Here is a 17284-nt window from a genome sequence, read left to right as displayed (position 1 = left end):
TTTAGTAAAGTACATATGCCAAAATCATTGTCATTCTAAGAAATCTTTGATTATGTGTAGCTTTACCCGTGGCAATGTATCTGTATGTGGGAACATAGTGCATGATGTTGACCAGACACAGGGAAACCTATTAGGAGTTCACCGTGAAGACTGCTGGGTTAGGGTGATGGTGTACTGGTCTTCCACAACTTCACATGTCTCTACTTTGGTTGAAGGTAAATAGGATTCAGTGACTAAAACAAAGATCTACTTGGAATCATTATGAGTTTAGGTTTAAGTTGCTCTCAGCATATATAGACGTTCTCTGAAATATAACTTGCTATTATTAAATATCTCTTTACATTACTTTGATGGGATTTACTTCATGAAGGTATGTTTGAATTTTAAATTGAAATTCCAAAGGTAAAAGCTAATTCTATAAACAAAAACCCAGATTAGGACATTTCATGTGATAAAAAATTCCTTAGTCACTTTACCTTTTGTACTTATTTTTTATGTGCATGGGTGTTTTGCCTGCATGTATGTTCAGGGCCAGAACAGAGGGCATCAGATCCTCTGGAAATGGAGTTACAGACAGTTATAAGCTGCCATGTGGGTGCTGGGAACTGAACCCAGGTCCTCTGGAAGAGCAACTAATGTAAATATAAATGGTAAAGTAAAAACAGCAAGCAAAGTAAAAACAGCAAAGTAGAATTAGGGAATTAAAAATTCAAAGTACCCTTCAGGTTGTTTGGTCTAGCCACAAATTCAAACATCTCATTATAGTTTATATTGTTGTATTTACTGATTTACTGTAATTCCAAAAGATTTAGGTATAGTCAAGAAATTTTAACACTTATATAAAAATTAATTTAGTAATTTATTAGTCTTCCTATTCTCTGCAATGGTGATTTTATCTTTTTTTTTTCTTTCTTTCTTTCTTGGTTTTTCGAGACAGGGTTTCTCTGCAGCTTTGGAGCCTGTCCTGGAACTCGCTCTATAGACCAGGATGACCTTGAACTCGCAAAGATCTGCCTGCCTCTGCCCCCCCCAAGTGCTGGGATCAAGGGCTTGAGTCACCACTGCCCAGCTTATCTTTTTATTTTAATTTTACAAAATCTTTTTTATATATGATGAGAATCTCTTTTATGTTTGAGTATGTAATATCAGATTTAAGAAAAGAAATCAGGGATGTAGTTGAGTTAATGTAGGGTTTGCCTAATATGCACAACTCTGTATTCACTCTCTGACTTCTAGACCAGTCATGGTGATCACTCAGAACTCAGGACACTGGTGTAAAGGTGATCAGAAGTTCAAGGTCATTTTAACCCACACAATGGACTTTAGACCAGCCTTGGCAGCATAAAACCGTCTCAAACAATTATTTTTTTAAATAAAGTACTTGTCTAGCAAGGAGGAGGACCCGCAGCTGGGCATGGTGGAACACACCTTAAGTCCCAGCACTGTGGAGGCAAAGGCAGGTGCATCTCTGTGAGTTTGAGGCCAGCCTGCTCTACAGAGTGAGTTCCAGGATAGACAGAGCTAAATGTGAGATTCTGTCTTGAAAACAAACAAGGATGAGACCTGAGTTCAGTCCCCAGCAGCCATGTAAAAGCCAGTATATTGACAATCAACTGTAGTCACAGCTCTAGGAAAACGAAGACAGGAGGCTCTCTGGGACTTGCTGACCAGCTAGGCTAGTGTGATCACTAAACACCAGGTTCAGGGAAGAGAAAATACCCCTTGTTAACCTCTTGGCTTCCATGTGCACACACCTACTCTTGCACATACCGATAAGTAAGTAAATAAATGTAAAAAACAAACCAAAAGAAGAAAATATGGCAAGATGGCTCAGCAGTAAAAGTATTTGCTGTCACCGCTGATTGCCAGAGATAGCTCCCCAAGCCCGCAAGGTAACAGGCGAGAACGAGTTTCACCAAGTTGTCCTGTGGCCTCCACATCTGTGCTTTATGTGTGCTTTCTCCCCCACCCACATTAAATAAAACCAATAAATGTAGTATTTGCAAAGGCAAGAATAGATGTATTCTTATTTCTTTCCAGTCAATTTAGTTTCTCCTCTTTGCCTTTCAAAATTTACAATTCTGAGATATTTTTAACTTCAATTTCTTTATCCTCACATAAAACCAAACTTATTACTTCAGTATTTACTTAACAGAAAACTTGGGTGTTTGGAGAAAATGAACTCTTTAATAAGATAGGCAATGTGTTTACAATCTGATAACAAGACATGCCAGTCCTGCCTGTGTTTGAAATGTAGACTGACTACTTTCTAAGGGAGTCAGGGCTGAAGTCAAAGCAGACTTCACCTGTTTGAATGTGAGCTGTTTGGTTCCTTCAAGAGGTGCAATATTTTATGAACACATTCCATTTACCTGGAGTCCCTTTTTAGGGAGCATTCTTAATGACCTTGAGAAACTCAGAAGTTCTGTTTCCAGAAATGTTTCTTTTGCTGTTTTCTTGACTTATACCAGACAAATTCATGCAGGTAATACTAAAAAATTGTATCAGTTGATAGAGTAAATTTTGTATGATTTTAACAATGCTTGACATGCAGATTCATCAAGTGTTCCTTTATTTCTAGAAATTGAGGATATTGGGATGACATTGCTTAAGAACTTTTTACAGTGATCTTTTAGATGTAAAACCCAAATAAAAGCAATGTCATTTTTATTTTATAGTATGTTTTCCAAAGAAATTTTCTTAACTATTGTGCTTCTGTGATCCACCTTAAGGATTGTCTCCAAAAAAATTTTTTTTTTTTTGGTTTTTCGAGACAGGGTTTCTCTGTATTGTTTTGGAGGCTATCGGTCCAGTCCAGCCTCGAACTCACAGAGATCCGCCTGCCTCTGCCTCCCGAGTGCTGGGATTAAAGGCGTGCCCCACCACCACCCGGCTAAGGATTTTCTCCAAATTTTATTAGTGAAAAAAAGTATTAAATATAAAGGTTTACTTACACTAATATTAGCACCAGATTGGAAAAGTGTCATTCTATAGGCAGTTTTTTAAAACATTCTGCCAGGGGCTGGAGAGATGGCTCAGCAGGTTCCCAGCACCTACACGGTGGTTCACAGTTGTGTGTAATTCCAATTGCTAGGGATCCAATGCTACTTCCTAATATCTATGTGCTTCTGCATGCATGTAGCATATTTGCATACACTGAGGCACACACATAAAATATTGTTTTAAGGAACACTCCAAGAGTAGCAGTAAATATTCCACCAATTATTAGTTCCTGGCTCAGATGTTGACCAGCAACTTCTGTGTTTCTATACAGTAATATACTAGAGAGCATTTATACCCCAAAGTACCTAATCTGTGCTCAAGACTACCTAGTCAGGTACAAGGATTTAATCTGTCACTTTAATAATCCATTTAACAGTAAGTCAAGCCTGATATCCCAGTGTGTTGAGTAATATTAGAAATAGAGCTATGTTGTAGAAAACCTGCAATTCAAAAGATTGACTTAGACCCTTTAAGGATAATTAGAAGTACTTATGCCTACAACTAAATCCTCCCTAGTTTCTCTTTATAGCTAGAGGAAACATGCACCACTCAATGGTAAAAATAAATGCGATTTAACAAGGGATTAACCTGCTTGTCACAATACAAGAATTCTGTGACAAGAATGATTTAATATCTTGGGGTTCTTCTTGTTGTAATTTCTACCGAGGTAGAAATGTTTACTAAAGACCTGCATGGTAAATGTTTTTATAATGAATACATCACCTTATAAAAGCCTTTTTTTATTGCAAAGGGAATTACCGAAATTAAGCTGGACAACCCATCTGAAAACACTTTTTAAAAATACACCAAACCATTAATACGTAGTAATTAACAATTTAAATTATTTTCTACAATGAGAAGTTAAAAGCCTTATGGGTAGCTTTTGTTGTTGTCGTTTTTGTTTGCTTATTTGTTTTTATTCTTTTTTAAAGACCCTGGTAAGATAGCCATTCTTTGCTTGAAATATCTGACCAATTGACTCTATTCCTAACTTTAACTAGAAAGATTTTTTACTATTAGACGTTGTTTAACCTTGGAAATGTGTGAGAAAGCACAGAGTAATCTTGTTAAATCTTTTTAGGCTACTATTTTCTGTCCCATAAAATTAGGTAATCAGATTAATCTGTAATGTCTGTTATGTTATGTGGCTTCAAATACGAATAATTTTGTCATGAGAGAAAGCTTCACGGTGACTTCTATTTCTCTAAAACTTAAATTCAACAGGTAGTTAATTAGATAGTATTTGTGACTTCAGAAAGATGTTTCATGCAATCATTAGGCAGGACCTGGCATGTTTGATCCATCTCTTAGCTCTTAAATGTTGAACTCTCTTGGGTGGAGCATTTGGAGGAAGAAGAGGATATGTGCCAGTAAACAAAATGACCTTATTTCTGTACGGTTGCTTATGTAGAACATCTGCTGAACCCACTGATTTAGAATGACAAAAGTTCATGAGAGGAGAATTGATTTGGAAAAAATCAACATGAGAAAATAAAAATGAGACTAGATTTATTCAGTGATTTCCAACTTTTAAGAGTGTTTGCTTTTACAAATAAAACATAAAACCTGTATCTGAACATATTGCCTAGCATATCTACATATTTCTGGTACTATATAAAAGACTATCCACCTAGTGTACCTGTTTTTAGCCTTTCTCTAACTTTTTAATTCATCTAAGTTTTACGTATGCATAAATTCAAACGGTAATTAGTAGAAGCTCACCATAAAAAAAAAATCAGAAGCAAGTCCATTCCATTCATTGGTCCCTTTCTTGTGATACTTGCTTCATGTTATTATTAGGCAGTTATTTTTTATCTTTCAGTGTGGAATAGCATCTTTTGGCTTTCTTATGAGAGACAAGACCAGGATGCAAGCATGTCTTTGTTTTTTGAAATGGGATCTCACTGTGTTGCTCTGGCTGTCCTGGAAGTTGCTCTGTAGACCAGGCTGGCCTTGAAATGACAGAGATCCGCCTGCCTCTGCCTCCCGAGTGCTGGGATTAAAGGCATGGCCACCAATACCTAGCTCCATGTTTTCTATTTTTGTTTACTCTCTCTTTGGTGGAGTATATCATCCAAAAGCTCTCTGGAGAAAAAAATAGATTAGGTGTCAATAATTTAATGAATTAATCAAATTGAAAGAAATTTTACTTTGACCTTTCACCTCTGCTTATAAACTGTTTAATCTTAGAATATTGAAGATGGTGGTCCTCTGATAGACATTGCTGATTATAGCTAGATTTCTTCCACTCCCTGGATATTTTGTATATAGCCTGTTTTATTGTTGTTAAGGCTTAATTTTGTTTTGTGAGCACTTTAGCTGTTTTGTTTTGTTCTGTGATGTTGGCAATCAGGTAGGCTCTTGCTCTGACCACTTAGCTAAATCCTCAAACCTTGTTTTGCCCTCAGGATACTTGTGAAATCTTTTCAGTGTCTACAAAGATACAGAATTCCATCTTGAGAGATGTAGAGGAGGCAGAATCAACAAGACTTGGGGTATGAGGGAAAATAAAGGGTTAAGAAGACTCTGGATTTCTTGTTTATTGACCAAGATTGCTTTTAACCAAGATAAGGACAAGAGGATTAGTGGAGCCCTTTAATATACTAAGCAGGGGAGGAGAAATAATTGGTTATAAATATGCTAAGTTTGAAGGACTATCTGGATATTATAGTGAAAGTTCCCAAAAGAGTTGAAAAATACGAGTGTGAAGCTCAGAGGAAACCAATCTCATATGAGAATCCAGACCATCTAGCATCCTTACTGCTAATTTAAATTGGGCAATTGATAGGAATGCCAAGACAGCACTGAGTGAAAAGAAGTCTAAATGTGGAACTCTGGCACATATATTGGAGATTACACTGAGAAGACAGAGGAGAGCTTTTACATAGTAACTGTTCCACTTGGGGTTATTTAATGCTTGAGATTTCTGAATTACAAGAATTAACTGTGTTCAGTGTATATAAATAATATTGTGTCACTATTGCTCTAGAAGATTCTTAAGGACAAAACACAATATATAATTATAAAAATAAAATTTATTTGAGATCTTACTCTTTAAAAGACACATTGAAATGATCTACAGGAACAACATTCATGAAAACAAAAAGATTAGTAGGATAGAGTAAGTTAGGGTATCTGAAGAAGCTGCAACCTATGAAGTAAACAGCACTGATTAGGTGCCCTACCCCAACTCCTTGTATTACTTCCACAATGTGATGCTTTCTTCAGAACAAGGTTGACAGTGTTTTCCTTTCATTTTCCCCTTTTCCATCTTGTTTTGTACTCTTTATTATTGACAAGAGATTATTGCCAAGGGTAAAGTTTATTTGAAAATTTGTATTTAAATTTTATTAAGTGGTCTCCTAAAATTATTTTCTTGGAAAAGATTGTCCCATTTGCCCTGTACAATAGATCAGTGGCATCTTCTTATGCTTGGTAGAGTGCCCTATAGCTCCTTAACAAAGTACTCAGCAGTTTATATCTAGAAACTGTTTTTGAGATTTGGAATACTGGAAATGGCTACCTCTTGGAGGACAGCATAGTAAAAAAAAAAAAAGGCAACATGAGGTCTTGGTCAAGGTTCGTATTTGAACTACTGGTTCATGTTCAGGGCAGTTCCCTTGGTGCTATAAAGGGTACAAAGATGAGTACATTGAGAAAGCCAGACAAACTCAGAGAAGAAAGTAAAGAAATGGATATTAAACCAAAATAAAGGGATAATGTCAGGTCAGATGTGGTGTGTGAATGTGTTCGCATACTTGGTCCCCAGTGGGTGGACTTGTCTGGGAAGGAATAACAGACATAGCCTCTCTCTGGCCTCAGTGTGATCTTTGCCTCCTTCTTGGATTGAAATGTGAGTGTTCAGCTGTTCCTGCCACCATGCCTTTGCTTGGCATCATGGATTCCAACCCTCAGAAACTGTAAGAGCATTTAAATACTTTGTTTTGTAAGGAACCTTGGTCATGGTGTTTTATCACAGCAAGAGGAAAGTAAATCAAGCGAAGCACAGTAGAGAGTGTGGTTGATTCTTATGACACTACTGGAGGAAATTTGAAGGAAAGAGCATCATTTTACCTGAGTTACCGGCATGGGAGGGATTTGATAAACAGAAATAGGCTACGAATAACTTCCCCTGCTGTCAAAAGTGTTCCTGAAGCAAAGTTGGAAATCCTTGTGACCATATCTGAGTAGGAATGATGAGACTGGCGAGAAAAGTAAGAGTCTGGCCTCAAACTCAGAGATCTCCTGAATGCTGGGATTAAAGGCATGTGCCACTACCACCTGGCCCCAAATTACTTTTAGTGCTTAGCAGCTTAAGCTTATTTACATACAATGCATGTAGTGGGCTTATTTATTAAGTTTGAAAGCCTGTTGATCAGTTCCCTGGCCCAGAATACCAATAATTATGTCCACATGGATAAATCTATATTGTCTCCAAAATTCCAAAGTCATGTGTTTCCTGTGGACTTCATCCATACCCCTAGCTTACCCCCATGTGCAAAGAAACAAATTTTGTTCTTTGTAAATTTAGTCTTTATAAGGGAGAAAAAAGGCCAGGAGATGGTGGTGCACGCCTTTAATCCCAGCACTCGGGAGGCAGAGGCAGGTAGATATCTGTGAGTTCGAGACCAGGCTGGTCTATACGACCTTGTTCCAGAACAGCCTCTAAAGCCACAGAGAAACCCTGTCTCGAAACACCCCCCCACCAAAAAAAAGAAAAGAAAATTATTTTTACTCTATAGGATAAATTTTGTGTAGCTTTGTCTCTATTTCAGTAATGTCTAGCTCTTCTTACCAAGAAAGCAGTCTGCTAAAGTTGTCCAGTTTAATCTATCTGCCATTGGTTGGGCTTCTCACATTGCTGCTAAGAACAGGGATTTTGTTGTTGTTGCTAGAGTTGGTTTTGTTTGCTTAGCCATGATTATGCCTCTGCACTATTTAAAACTCTGTTGGCTCCTTTGTCAACTACGCAGCAGTTCAAGTTGTGCAATGTTGTGTGCACATCTCCAGTCTTATCATTTAAATTTTACACTCCTTCACTGTTGTCATAGCTTGTAGTTACAACAGTGGCATCTCATAAGTTGTTAACCTTTGCTCAGTTTTGCAGGTATATCTACCTAGAACTCTATGCACAAGCATAAATTAATTGATGTTCATCGTTGTTCTCCAAAGTTGTGACCTCTAGGAAGTGTCCTCCCTTCAGGCACAATAAACTGTCTTCCTTCCATACCTTCCATTCCTGCACAGTTACTAATAGTGTACTCTGATGAAATGACTGATTAATTTTATTTATTTTATGTATCTAGGTGTTTTGTATATATGTATGTCTGTATACCACATGCATGCCTGGTGTCCTCAGAAGCCAGAAGAGGGTATCAAATCTCTGAAACTGGAGTAACAGATAGTTGTGAACTACCATCTGGGTGCTGGAAATTGAAGCCAGGTCCTCTGGAAGAGCAGGCAGTACTTTCTATACTCTGGTACTCAAAGATAATCTTAAGACTGTCTTGCCTCAGTACATTTCCATCAAAATATTTCAGATATCTGTTTGCTTTGTGCTTCTCCAGTTGTCCTGAATGTCTTGGTTTTTTATTGAAGAGACATTTGTGCTTATCTTTTGGAAACCAAGACTCCCATGAGATGACTAAAGTAACCCGTTATATTATTTACCTGGCATTTATCATTTGTACACAGAACAACACTTCAGGTACTTACACTCCTCGCTTATCTGTGTGGAAGCACCTACCATTTGGTAGGCAGTGTGCTGGATGCTCAGTGGGAAGTTCCCAATCTAGTGAGGACACAGTCATCCTCCAGGCATAAGTGCTGTGGTGGAGGTTAGCTCGCTGTGCATTAGAAGAAGGACAACTTGTTGATATTTGAAGGATGATTTTAATCATCCAGGTAACATAGGAAACACTAAGTAAGGCAGGGCGGTAATGGGAAAGGTATTGGGGTGCTTGGATAAAACGTGCACCTTATAACAAAGAGTGTGGCACTTTGGAGGTACAACAAGGAGTTCATTGCAGCTGGAGCATAGAGAGAGGGGAGGTGAGAGCTGAGCATCAGCGTGGAAACCACCATGAAAGGCCGATGCCTTTGTGTCTGTATTAGCATTTTCTGAGGCACTGTTGGAGGGTTTGAAGCATGAGAGCGACCACTTTTGTTAGCACTGTAGACAGGGAATTAAAGCAGCTAAGCCACCAGATGAGGAGCCCACTCCAGTAGTGCAAGAGCTGAGGAGAGTGGTCACAGTGATGAAATAGAACGTAGGGATTGCAGAGGTGAGAAGGAAGTCGAGTGAGCAAACCTCACCACCAGATGAGTGTGAGAGGAGAGGACTGGTGGCCAGTGAGACAATGACGTCACGTAGATCTCACCTAAACAAATCTGACAAATAAGGTGCATTCAGAAATCACTGCATTAGATCCCACAGTTGTTCAATGGCAGAAATAGTGTATGTGAATATCAGATTCTGAATAACTCCGGGTTATCATATGCTCAACTTCTCAAAAACAGAAGAAACTAGCACTAAATGTATAGAAGTTTCCAAATATTTTCTTCTCTGGCTCAGAGCATATAATTATTGTACAACAGCCCAACTTTATCTGTTTTGCCAGTCTCTCTGAAAAATATTTTCTTCCATTTCCTGGCAGTGCTTAGCTGGTTTCTCTGTTGCCACATAGAAACCATAGTGGTATGACACGTTGGCATGCAATAGCTACGGTTAGTACTTGGAAAGATCACACATGTTTGGCTTTGCTCATATGTTAGTTTGTACAAACACGTTGACTTATTAATAATGACTTACTAATGTCGTTATAACGTTGTAGTTATCTTCTGTGTCAATGATAAGTGCACTTTAAAGGGTTCTAGTGACTAGAATATACTCTAGCTTCTAATTGAATCTGGCCATTCTTAGGAAATACCTCAGCATTTCCTTAAAGCTGCAAATGCTAGCCCATTTTGTAGATAAGAATATTGAAATAGCAACTTAGACATATCACCTCAGACTTCCCTATCTGATAATGTATTTCATATATCTGCTATTTCAAATGATACAGCTCTAAAAAGCACATTGACATGTCAGATGAATAGTTTATATAATCCCTTGTTTACAGACACATTCTAGAAGGAGGGGGGAAGCACCTGAAACACAGTATTATTATTTTTGTAAAAGAAGAGATAAAGAATTTGGAAACTATCCAAGTTTAGAGTGAATTTGATTCTAAGAAAGAAATTATCAGGGCTATTGATATCCACTGAGATATAAAACAAAGAGACACGTTCATTCATACCTTGACTTGATCAGTATCAGTGAAAACTCTTTGTCTACTTTTGCTTTTTTAAAAGTTCATATCAGTAATAAGCAGAAGAAACTCCTGAATTGGCTATGTAAGTGGTTCCTAGTGTCTTAATAATGAATTCAGTGTGACACAGCTTCAGAATAACTATTCTAACTGTACAGAAGTTCACTGAATGTATAGACTTTGAGTCTGGTTAATTTCACTGTCTGATGTTTTTATTTCTAAGTTTTTTTGTGATTAAGTTAATTAAAAGTTTAAAAAGAATAAGGAACTGATGAGTGTTGATATCTAAGATGTAGTAAATGTCCTAAATAATCTATTCAAATCACTAAGTGTAAATGTAATGTAAATTTTTGCATTAAAACTAGCCCTGTATACAAGCTCCTGGCCAACTATCCATTTTGACTGACACATTTAGGTGCTGTAGCTTACAAGCAACATAAATTTATTCCTCACAGTCTTGGAGGTTGGAAAGTCTGAAATGAAGGTGCCATGAGATGCGGTGTCAGTGGAGGGCCTCTTTCCTAGCTCATGGATGGTGCCATGAGATGTGGTGTCAGTGGAGGGCCTCTTTCCTAGCTCATGGATGGTGCCATGAGATGTGGTGTCAGTGGAGGGCCTCTGTCCTAGCTCGTGGATGGCGCTCTCTCTCACTGTACTCACAGTATGGAAGGCTGCCCTCCAGGACCTCTGTTGCTAGGACACAATCTCATATAAGAGGGGTCTGCCTTCATGATTTGTTTCCCAGCCTCACCTAACGGTACCACTTTGGTGATTAAGTTCCAATATGTAAGTTTTAGGGAGTAGAAATCATTCACACCATAGTATCAGCTTTTTTTTTCTTTTTTTAACTACCATCGTAAGCTAGTCAGGAGAAAATAGGAGCCACTGCCCAGTACTCAGGAGGCAGAGGCAGGCGGATCTCTGTGAGGTGGAGGCCAGCCTGGTCTACCGAGTGAGTTCCAGGACAGTCAGGACTACACAGAGAAACACTGTCTCCCAAAACAATAACAACAAAACAAAGGAAAAATAGGAATCTGTGATCTATATTGACAATGCATAGATGACAGATGTGCCAACAGATAGATGGGAAAGAAGCCAGTACAGTTCTAATAGGATGGTGTAGATAGAATGGTAAAGTTAGAAAATTGCTAGTTTGCAACTATCACAATGATCGGTTTAGGCAAAATTATCAGCAGATGCTAAATAGAGTTGGGCAGGCTGACATGTTGACAGAGAGCAGGATTTTTTCATAGTCTAATTTATCTTCCCACATACTGCTGCTCTGGTTCCAGGTACAGACAATAATAAAAATGAAACAAGAGTGAAAAGTGGAAGGTCTTTGGAAGAGGTTGTTGTGTGCGTGCCCTGGGAAGTGTTAAATGCCATTTTTTCATATTCACATGGAGTGTATGACCTGAATTCTCTCATAAGGAAATACCAGGCCAACCCCAAGAAGACAATTCTGTTTCAAAGTGGCTGTAGTCTTTAGAATGTCAGGGCCACAAAAGAGAAGATTGGAGTAAGATAAAACAAAACTAGTATAGATTAAAGAAAACTAGAAAAACATGGAAACAAAATGTAAGTGTGACCCACTACTGTATCTTAAAATAGAAGTGAAAACAACATATAAAAGGGCATAGTTACGACTGCTGTCACTCTTGAAATAATGGTGGTAGACTACATTAAATTATTGTGTTAATAATACTACTAATAATATTAAATTCCTCGAACTTAGTAATTACACTGTGGTCATGAGAGAGTGCCCTATTGTTAGGAAATGCACAGTGAAGATATAAAGAGCGGTGCTGGAGAGATGACTCGGTGGTTAAGAGCACTGGCTCTCTTCCAGGGGACCCCAGTTCGATACCTGTGACCTACATGACAGCTCACAGCTGTCTGTAACTCCTGTTTCAGGTGATTTGACAGCCTCAAATACAGGCAAAACACCAATGCACATAAGAAGAAATAAAGAGTAAAGAGACATGTTTTTGAAGCTATCAAATGTGTGTGTAGAAAGTATGATAGCAATATGTAGCATGACATTAACAGTTGGGGGTTTGAGTGTATACTATATAGGAGTCTCTACTTAAGTCTTACAGCTTTGCTAATTCTTTAAAGTTATTTCTAAATAAAATTGTGTTTGATGCCTTTAGCCCTTCTAAAGGCACAGAACGACGTGGTGGCTATGAAGATGCAGTCAGAGAGACTTTCAAAAGAATATGATCGACTCCTGAAAGAACACTCGGAGCTTCAGGTTGGTGACATGTATTTACAGATATAAAGGTTTTTGAAATAATAAATACTTAAATAAGCTATTTGAATTGTTTGCCCTTTACAAATTCAAATAATGTGCTTAATCCTGGCTTTAATAAATAACCAGAAAAGCCAGATGTACCTGAAGGGTAAAGATTAGGCCATTACAGGAAAATGTAAGATAACTATAATATAAAGAATTGCTAACATGATAATTTAAAAATATTCCACTTATGGTAAAGTTTTAAAGGAAAGAATTGATCTATAAAATAGTATTTAAAAACTGATCTTTAAAAAATGTGTTTCACCATCTGGAATGTTTGCCATATTTGTGCCAATGTAAGCCCAAAATTTGAAGTTTCATATCACATTACTCCAATCTTTGCTTTCAGTGTCTTAGGGAAAGAACTGTGGCATTCAAATACCTGACTTACACCTCCAAAGTTGATTTGAAGATGGGGGTGGGGGGTCTTGGTTAAAGCAGCTCTCAAATCTAAGACATGGATTTTCTTTCTCTGTCTCTAATTTAATCAAGAGTCATTTCCAAACATTCATCTGTAATAGGTAGGCTTGTCATTTTTCTCTTCAGTTGTCAACCACCACCTGAATTTACTTCCCAGCCACCCACCATTTGGAGGGGGGTCCCAGAAATCAAATCCAAGTACTAGTGCATGGTAGACAAGTGTTGACGCCCTGAGTACACTTTGGGGAAGGCTCAGGAAGAACTGCCTTGGCGCGTGACACAGAGGCATCGTGCCCAGATACTATGGGACACCTGTATCAGTCTTCATAGTCGCTTTATAGGTGTACTCTGCCGGAGAAAATAGTTGTTTGTACCTGCTTCTTTGGAAAAGAACCCTATCCTGGATAGACTAAGTGCCATGTAATACAGATTGGAACATTATTGAATAACACATGTAAACCTTTGTAGAGAGAAACCTTTTCCTTGCCAGCCGCTTTGGTTGTTCCCCACCAGTCGCCTGGGCTCTGCCACGTTGTAGTCCCCAAATAACACACAAGACACTATTAATTATGAAGCTGTTGGCCTTGCTTGTTTCTTACTGGCTAGCTCTGACTTAAGTATTTATCCCATAATTGTTTTTTTTTTTTTTTTTTTTGGTTTTGGTTTTACGAGACAGGGTTTCTCTGTTTTGGAGGCTTTCGGTCCAGCCTGGCCTCGAACTCACAGAGATCCACCTGCTTCTGCCTCCCGAGTGCTGGAATTAAAGGCGTGCGCCACCAGCGCCCGGCTTTATCCCATAATTGTTAATCTAAGTATTTCTCTTACCAGAGAAAAGTTCCGGACATCTTACTTCTCTGGCGGGCTACATCGTGACTCCCTGTGCTTCTCCTACCCAGAGTCCTCCTTGATTCCTAGTCCCACCTATCTTGTTTCTCTATTGGCCAACAGTGCTTTATTGACATATACACAGGACTTCCGCATTAAACCTTAACTTAATACCTGAGTGTATTCTGTTTATGAAGTTCCAATATGTATTCAGTGTGCTCTGGATAAAGCACCTGGCTAATGGTCTTATGTATATGTCAGATTTGCTTCCTTGACAACTTAGTAGGCAAAAATATTTTAGTATCTCTGTTTAGTGGGTAAAGATGTCAAGAGTCAAAAATTTTTACGTGGTTTGCTACCAGGTTAGCATTTAAAGCTAAGCATCAACATCAGGAAATCTTTCTCCACAACCTCCATCATTAGCTGGGTTCTTCAGCCTGTGCTGGTCATCAATCTGTGTATTCTTGGTTCCGTTCTTTCTACCCATGCCCTATCCCTTGTAGAAACGTACTGTTCCAGAGCCTTGCTTTCTGACTCCTGGGCAAATTTAGCTAGTGAGAGGCATTAGTAGAAAACTATCAACATTTCCTTCGTGGCCTCCAGCCTTTCTCTCCCTGGTCACAGTTCCAGTGGGAAGCCTCCATTTGCTGACCTTTATTTACCCATTCATCCCTCTCACCCCTCCAACCCAAGAGCGGTGCTGGCTTTCTGCTGTCGCCTTCTTTAGCTAACCCTTCCCACTGTTCTGTGTGCCTGCTGCTCATCGCCTGTAATGTAACTTCCTGCAGTGTCTGCTTAAAGGGCTGAGCTGCTCCTGTAGCCCCTCTGAACCACTTGACATTCCAGGTGCCTTGGCTACCAAACCAGATCTACTTCAAGAAATAGGAAAGTCTCTCTATAGCCCTTGCTATAAGATGCTTAGTTGATTTCTTACATTTTTCCCCTGCCCACATACCTAGCCCTCATTGTCCACTATGAAAACCTAAGACATGCTGAAATTTAGATGCCATTTCTTGGACCCATCTTCTCACAAGTAACCTTTAATATTCATAGTCTGAACAAGCAAAAAAGACTAGAAAACCATTCTGTAGTATAAAGGTAAATTTAGCTTGTCCTCATCAATTTTACTTCTATTGTCAAATCAGTCTTAGTAATTTAATTATATCCTAAGCTTTCTTGGAAAAACTTACACATTTTCTCAATTTTATATAATTGTGATAATTTGAATGAAACAAGTATAACAAGTATAAATATTAAAGTGGTAGAAAAACTGGTTTCTTTTCTGTAACCGAATCTCATTTTGCAGCTTTTAAATCTATTTGTGTTTCCCCAGCTGGGGCCCATCCCAGTCAAAAACATTAAATAAATATTAGAAAATGTTCCCTTCAAAACATACAGTCTATGTTTTTTCTTATTTGGCCTGATTGTCTTCTAGATAAGGAGAACCAAACAAAACTGACTAGGTATTACTTGCAACACAGACCATCAGCACTGGCTAATTTTTCAATTCATTTTGGAAAATCACCCTTCACATAGGAGATTTGCCTAAATTTAATAGCATTTTCATTAAACCTTTGATTTATATCTAAAGTGGTCATGGATGTAGAAGGTAATACGTTGTCATTCAAAATACCTCCTCTCATCCTGTCTTTTTAATTGCTTAATGTTAAGTTCTTATAAAAAGCCTTAGTACTCAGCCTTAACAAGAGGTAGTGTCTTTCTGTGTAAGCAGTCACACTCTGCAGTTTCGTTCTCTGGGATTTCTTCCTTGATAGACCATTTGCTTTCTTACTCCAAGTCTATTTCAGTTCCCATTGTTTTTGTTTTACTTTCCTTATCTTTTCCTTGCCAAAAGTCTTAATTGGGTATGCAATGGGGGAATTTGAAAAATTTTGTTTTCCTGGGGGTAACTGTGAAATGAGAGCAAAACAGATTAATATATGAAAAAAACAAACTTATCAAGAGACTTTACTTCCCCTCTGAATATTTGTAAACAAAACTCAGATTTTATAGTATTTAAGTTTTTCTACATTCTCAATAAATATTTTCAAATTTTAATTCTCTAATAGACAAAAGACAAATGTTTATGTCCTTGTGTCTATGAACTTACTATTAATCTATTATTGTTGTTGTTTTTTTTGTTACAGAACCGTTTAGAAAAAGACAATAAGAAAGCCCTGTGAATTAACTTTATAAAAGAAGATTATTATACACCTTGTCAAGAAAACAAATTTGTTATCATGGTAGCCACTAAAACTTTAAAAAAAAAGCTCTGCTAGCTAGCCACAGGCTCACATAGGCTATATATAGTACTGATGTTATCAAAATATTTGATAATGCTTCATATATAAAGTATGTGTTTTAGCTCTATTGAAAAATATAAGCATGTTGAATGCCATATTTACATATTGCTAATACCATTGATATATGGTGGCTCTCTACCCATAAAAGGAAAAATTCATTAGCCATTTGCTTCCCAAAATAGATCTGAAGTTGCATGTAGCCATTATTAGCCTTGAAAGCTTTGATGTATTTTCAGTAATAATCAGTGGTGGTGGTGAAAATGATGTTTGAAAACAGTACCCAGTCAGAAAATTTGTTCACAGGGAAATAAAGATAAGTAACCACAATAGCCACTGTGTTAACAGAAGAGAGTCAGAACAGGGAAAACAATGGCCGCAGGGCTTCTTTAAGCCTGGGGAGTCCATGACTTACAGCACTATTATTAGCTGTGTTTTGTTACTATGTTTCTGTGCCTATTAGACTATTTTTAATTGATATTTGTTTAGTTGTATACAATCAATATTCTATCTTTTCAAGTTCATCTAGCAATAGAATTTATGTTCATTTGTGTAACTGTCATAACATTGAACTGAACTATGTTGCACTATAGAATTCTCCACTTACAAAGCTCATTTATGACATCCAAAAAGTCTGTTTCTTATGCTTGTGAAAGTTACTGATTATACAGATATTACCTCAGTATACATGCACTGGTATCAAACAGATCTTTCAATGATGTTTCTGTATTTTCAAAGTTGAATACTTGTTTTCATGCAAATATTCATATAGAGGTAATAATTATAATATGATTGAGATTATCTCAATGTTTAACTGTGGATAGCCATTTGTCTTAAAATGACTTAAATATAAAAGAAAATATAAAGCAATAATTGGAATTTTTACTTCCCTTGTCTTTGTTTTATCTTTTGATGTTTAATGCAAGTTTAATACCTAATTTTATTTAAGACAAAGGTGAGGAGTGAATGCTAGAAAACAGACATGAAGAAGACATGTAACGGGCAAGACATGGGACTGGTGACATCGGGAGTGACGCCACCATAAAGAACAAGAAAAGGGATCGATCGCTGAGTTAAAAGAAAACTGAGCACATCCATCTTGAACCTCAGCAGGAGTCACATGATAGGTA

General features: G+C 37.7%; 1 protein-coding gene across 1 annotated transcript in view; it reads left to right on the top strand.

Moving 5' to 3' along the window:
• Bcap29 (B cell receptor associated protein 29) overlaps positions 1–17039 on the top strand; it is a 30445-nt gene extending 13406 nt beyond the window's left edge. Inside the window, exons 6-7 of the mRNA XM_013117853.3 lie at positions 12467–12567; positions 16002–17039. Coding sequence (XP_012973307.1) covers positions 12467–12567; positions 16002–16037 — 137 coding nt within the window. The 3' untranslated portion in view covers positions 16038–17039. The remainder of the gene's footprint in view (positions 1–12466; positions 12568–16001) is intronic.
• The last annotated feature ends 245 nt before the right edge of the window (positions 17040–17284 follow it).

This window comes from Mesocricetus auratus, unplaced genomic scaffold (assembly GCF_017639785.1).
Source record: "Mesocricetus auratus isolate SY011 unplaced genomic scaffold, BCM_Maur_2.0 Super-Scaffold_15014, whole genome shotgun sequence".
Classification (NCBI taxonomy): domain Eukaryota; kingdom Metazoa; phylum Chordata; class Mammalia; order Rodentia; family Cricetidae; genus Mesocricetus; species Mesocricetus auratus.
The sequence above is the reverse complement of the archived record's forward strand: the minus strand, read 5'-3'. Positions and strand labels throughout refer to the sequence as shown.